This window comes from Poecilia reticulata, linkage group LG18 (genome assembly GCF_000633615.1).
Source record: "Poecilia reticulata strain Guanapo linkage group LG18, Guppy_female_1.0+MT, whole genome shotgun sequence".
Classification (NCBI taxonomy): Eukaryota; Metazoa; Chordata; class Actinopteri; order Cyprinodontiformes; family Poeciliidae; genus Poecilia; species Poecilia reticulata.
Window position 1 is genome coordinate 20,922,327 of NC_024348.1, and position 5,511 is coordinate 20,927,837.

At 39.1% G+C, this 5,511-nt stretch overlaps 1 protein-coding gene across 1 annotated transcript in view; it reads left to right on the forward strand.

Annotated features, from left to right (window-relative positions):
- The window catches only part of LOC103480935 (protein NLRC3-like), a 16,208-nt gene extending 12,405 nt beyond the window's left edge, over nt 1-3,803 (forward strand). Inside the window, exons 8-9 of the mRNA XM_017310355.1 lie at nt 3,059-3,105; nt 3,253-3,803. Coding sequence (XP_017165844.1) covers nt 3,059-3,105; nt 3,253-3,803 — 598 coding nt within the window. The remainder of the gene's footprint in view (nt 1-3,058; nt 3,106-3,252) is intronic.
- The last annotated feature ends 1,708 nt before the right edge of the window (nt 3,804-5,511 follow it).

Genomic DNA, 5,511 nt, shown 5'->3' on the forward strand with positions numbered 1-5,511 from the left:
ATCTTTCTCGCACACATACACTACTAACTTGCACACGCACACAAATGCTAGCTGAAACACCCAGCCACGTTTCATCTTCAATGCCCTTGCTGATGGAAGGAGGTTTGCGCTCAAAATATCACAATACCTGGCCCCATTCATTCTTTCATGTACACGGATCAGTCGTCCTGGTCCCTTTGCAGAGAAACATCCCCAAAGCATGATGTCGCCACCCCCATGCTTCACAGTTGGTATGATGTTCTTTGAACGCAACTCAGCATTCACTCTCCTCCAAACATGACAAGTTGTGTTTATACCACACAGGAATACTTTGGTTTCATCTGACCATATGGCATTCTCCCAATACTCTTCTGGAACATCCAAATGCTCTGAAGCAAACTTCAGACGTTCCCGGATATGTACTGGCTTAAGCAGAGACATGTCTGGCACTGCAAGATTTGAGTCCCTGGCAGCGTAGTGTGTTACTGACGGTAACCTTGGTAACGATGATCCCAGCTTTCTGCAGGTCATTCACTAGGCCCCCCCAGGTGGTTCTGGGGTTTTTGCTCACCATTATTGTGATCATTCTGACCCCACGAGCTGAGATCTTGCGTGGAGTCCCTGATAGAGGGAGATAAGCAGTGGTCTTGTAGGTCTTCCATTTTCTGATTATCACTACCACAGTAGATTTCTTCACACCAAGCTGCTTGCCAATTGCAGATTCAGTCTTCCCACCCTGGTGCAGCTCTACAATTCTGTTTCTGGTTTTGTTCAACAGCTCTTTGGGCTTCACCATAGCGGAGGTTGGAGTGTGACTGTTTGAGGCTGTGAGCAGGTGTCTTTTATTCTGTTAACGAGTTCAAACTGGTGCCATTGATACAGGTAATGAGTGGAGGACAGAGGAGCCTCTTAAAGAAGAAGTTACAGGTCTGTGACAGAAATCTTGGTTGTTTGTAGGTGACCAAATAGTTATTTTACACCCTTATTTGCAAATAAATTCTTTAAAAATCCGACAATGTGATTTTCTGAATTTTTTTGCTGCTTCATGAGCATTCTAAATTATTTCCAACCAGATACTCTGACTTATGGTTGTTTACAAGAAGTTAATAAATAAATAAATAGATTAAACACCAGTTTTACATTTGACAACAATTAGTTGTCTAAAATATAACTTATTAACTTAGTTGGTGGATGTTGTCTTCTGCTCTCACTTTCTCACTTACCTGTCCCCGTCCACCTCCCTTCACCTGGAGAAAAAAAATAACACAAAAATGACTTACCTAAATTTCTTGGGGAATATTTTATCTGCGTCTTTCTCTTTGGTCTCTGGTGCATGGTCCTCATTATCAACCTACACACCGTAGAATGTCTTTGTTAGCCACATTTGTCCTCTCCACTCCCCACCATGTGTCCTTAAGCTTACATTGTTATTCATGTGGTTCTTCTTGAGCTGTCTGAGAGCTGTCTCAGAGCAGCTTGGAAATCTGAGAGGAAAGATGCAAACAAAGACTCTCTGGACTGTTGGATCTGCTGGTTCTGGTTCCAGATGTTCCTTGGACACTTTCACAAGCCATTACTGCAGCTGCTGGATTCAGGAAGCTGCTTCTTCTTCTTCTTTTGATTTTTATTGGCGGCTGGCATCCAACTTAAGGTCCATTTACCACCACCTACCAGACTAGAGTGTGGTCGTCAGTGATGTCAGAGGGAATTTAACCCACCTCAATGATGTGCATGATGTGCAAATTCACATCTTAACACACTCATTAAATATATGTATGAATGCATGAGCATGTACTGGCATACCCACACATATTTACACATATTCTTAATACGACTCATTAACCCAGTATTATTTAAGAACCTAAATAAGATATTTCTAACAAAATTTGATTTATTACCTAATAGATTGATCATAGACAGTCCTATATTCTTTCTGCTTAGTAATGACTTTAGAAGCTGACGTTCCTCTGAGTATTTATCACATTCTAACAAGACATGCTCCACTGTTTCCATCTGATTGCAATAATTACAAGCCCCAGTCTCATGCTTTCCTATTTTAAAGAGCGAACTGTTAAGTCCAGAATGTCCAATTCTAAGTCGAGTTATAACTACTTCCTCTCTCCGCCTTCCACTCAGACAATTACTACCTTCCACACTCTGTTGAATTGCATATAGTTGTCTCCCATTATCATGGTTATCCCATTGCTCCTGCCAAACCTTAATAATTTCTTTTTGAATAATAGATTTACCCTCACTTTTACTTAAAGGAATATTCAAATGAACAATTTCTGATTTCAAGGCCTGCTTAGCTAGAATATCTACTTCCTCATTTCCTTCAATACCTGCATGTGCAGGAATCCAGACAAATCAAACCAAGCATTTCTTGCTTGTAGATGAACTAATAATTGGACAGGAAGCTGTTTCTTCTTCTTGGTCTCATTGTAAATGTGTGCAGCGCCACCTGGTGGTGCTGGTTGGTAGAGGAAGTGTTGAAAGGTTGGAGGTGTTTGTCAGAGGTGTGTGATGATGGAAGGCTCTCCCTGGTTTGTGAGTTTGAGCTCAAAGATCAAATCTTTGGTTCTTGTTGAACTCTTTGTTGAATGTGATGCAGCTTATCCTTTTTAATGTTTGTATTTCTGGATATTACAGTGAGGCCACAGCAGGTTTTCAGCAGCAGGGCTGTTTAGTGTTTCATTCCTTCATCTGTGTGTGGGAGTGTGGCTGGAGCAGGTATCCAGGTGTTGATCAGAGTTTAGATTGATTGGATTTTAATGCTGATTCAGGTTGAGCTTCCAGAAATGTTTCCTTAGTTTCCTGATGTCCTTTTAGGCTTCAGTGAGTTTCTTCAGGTTGTTACTGAGGAATTTCCTTTCTCCTCTCTGTTGGAGCTTTTCCTGTGTTTGGAGAAATGAGTTGTGCTGCAGCAGCACCAACTGTCCTTCCTACATCCACTGCAGTTTACAATCCAGATGTTGGACTGTTCCTGTCTCAGTGGAGGACAATGTGTGTCTGAGAGACATGTAATATCCATGTTTGCTGCTGAAAGAGACTGATGGTCTGACCCCCCTCCTCCTTTCAGGGTGGAGCCTGCTGGATGCCGATTCTTGWCACCAGGTCTGAGGAAGTGTAAGTGTGTTTTTCATCTGATTCATGACAACAAAGCAGCTCAAATTCAACCATCTTCAAACTGTCACATCACTCATTCAGGATCATCATCAAAGATCAATAAATGATCAATAACTGCAGGTGGATTGTGTTTGTTCTCTCCATCAGATTACTGTCAACTCGCCATCGACACAAACACAGTGAGCAGAAACCTCAAACTGTCTGAAGACAACAGGAAGGTGAAATATGTGAAGGAGCTTCAGTCATATCCTGATCATCCAGACAGATTTGATGTTCCTCAGCTGCTGTGTAGAACTGGCCTGACTGGTCGCTGTTACTGGGAGGTCCAGTGGAGAGGGAGAGTTTATATATCAGTGAGTTACAGAAGAATCAGGAAGAAAAAAGACAGTACAGACTGTGGGTTTGGATGGAATGATCATTCCTGGAGTCTGAGATGCTCCAATCATGGTTACTCTGTCTGGCACAATAACATAGAAACTCGTCTCTCCTCCTCCTTCGTCTCTAACAGAGTAGCAGTGTATGTGGACTGTCCTGCTGGCATTCTGTCCTTCTACAGAGTCTCCTCTGACTCACTGATCCTCCTCCACACCTTCAACACCACATTCACTGAACCTCTGATTCCTGGATTTACAGTCTGTTCTGGTTCCGATTCCTCTTCTGTGTTTCTGTGCTCAGTTGAGTTTAAAGCATCAAAGTAGTCTAAAGATTTTCCTCCTGTCAGAGACTCTCTCACTGTTGAACAGATAGTTCATCTCTACAATCTCTTTCTTGGTGAAACAATTCTGATTGAGTCCTTGGAAACTTGTTCTTCCAGTCCTTTAAAGATGGAAGCTGGGATTATTTCAGGATTATTCCAGGTTTATTTCAGGATCCTCATGTAATAATTGTATATTATTACAATAGTAATAATAAACACGTTTTCACTGAGGCTTTATAAGAGCCACATGAATGAAAATAAGTAATTATTGATATGACAGGAGCAGCAGCTTTGACACCTGGTGGTGGGCCTGACGATGTGACGTCATCAGGTATGAATGGGAAGATTACTGGCTGCTGGCTCCAGGAAGCGAGTGAGCGAGGTGGTCAGTCCTCGCAAAGTTTGGAGCATAATAATAAAAATTTTATAAATTGATAATTGTGACAGAACAAAGAGGTTTGGAGTTGATTAATACACGAACAGATGAGATTCCCCGAGTTAACCCAGTACGTCCCTCTACCACCATTAGTTTGCTGTGTATTATAATAATAAAACATGTTTATTATTATTAACGCTTTGGTGCAAAAAAACTGATTAAAAATCGATTTACTACATGTTTATGTCTGATAAGGCTCAGATGGAACGGTACTGATTCAGACAAACACAATACAGACACAATCAGATGACTTATTACCCTGCGATTAAAAACTCAGAAATAGTCCAAATTAGGATGTATTTTTATTTATTTCCTACTTAGGGAAAGTTTCTGTTTATATCATAGGTTTGTTGTGCCTTTCTATACTAAAGAAAATAATATAAAACATCAGATATTTCACAACCAGATATTCAAATTCATGGAAAAACTTTACATAACTTTGTATTAAAGCAGAAAGTACAGTGGCCACCGTAAGAAAGGCTTACAGTACCAATTATGCCGCATGAACTGATCAGTAGATTATTGCAAGGGAATGCAAAAGAAAACAAATTCCCATGTCCCCTGGAGGACTCCGTAGTTTGGTAATTTGTTTGCTTTTTTTTTTTTTTAAGTTTTTTGACATTAAAATAATTTTCAGTGATTGTGATGGTCTCTCTTTTGAAAACATGTCATATTTTATGGGATTTAGTTTGATTTCCCACAGGAATTTGGTGCTTATATTTGACTAATGAAAATAATGGAATGTTTTGAATGATAGAACACATTGCATGAATAAAATAGATGGGAATTCAGAAAAACACTGCACATATGAAATTAAAGAGGCAGAGAATGTACACCAGTGTCATATTTAAAGAATATTAAAAAAGTAACATTTATAAAAAAAAATAAATAAATAAAGTTTTGAACATTTTTATATAAACCTCCACTCTTCTTATTTGTCTGTTTTTACTAACTCTTTTTTTTTTTTAAATAAATTTATTCATTTCATTTAAAACAAAACAGATGCTATACATACAAAAAGAATATACAAAACACAAATCAAAAAGAACTCTTCTGTTAGTAAAAACAGACAAATATCCAGATGCAACGAATCTGGAAAAGTAGCAGCAACTTTCAAGACATTGGGAAACAATATCAGTATCTTTAATGCCACACACACATGCACACACCATATCAGATTCAAAAAGGAGACTCACTTTGTCATGAATACTAATTTTGTGTAATTTAGTAAACATGTATATGTACCACTTGTGTGTGTTATATACTTAAAATG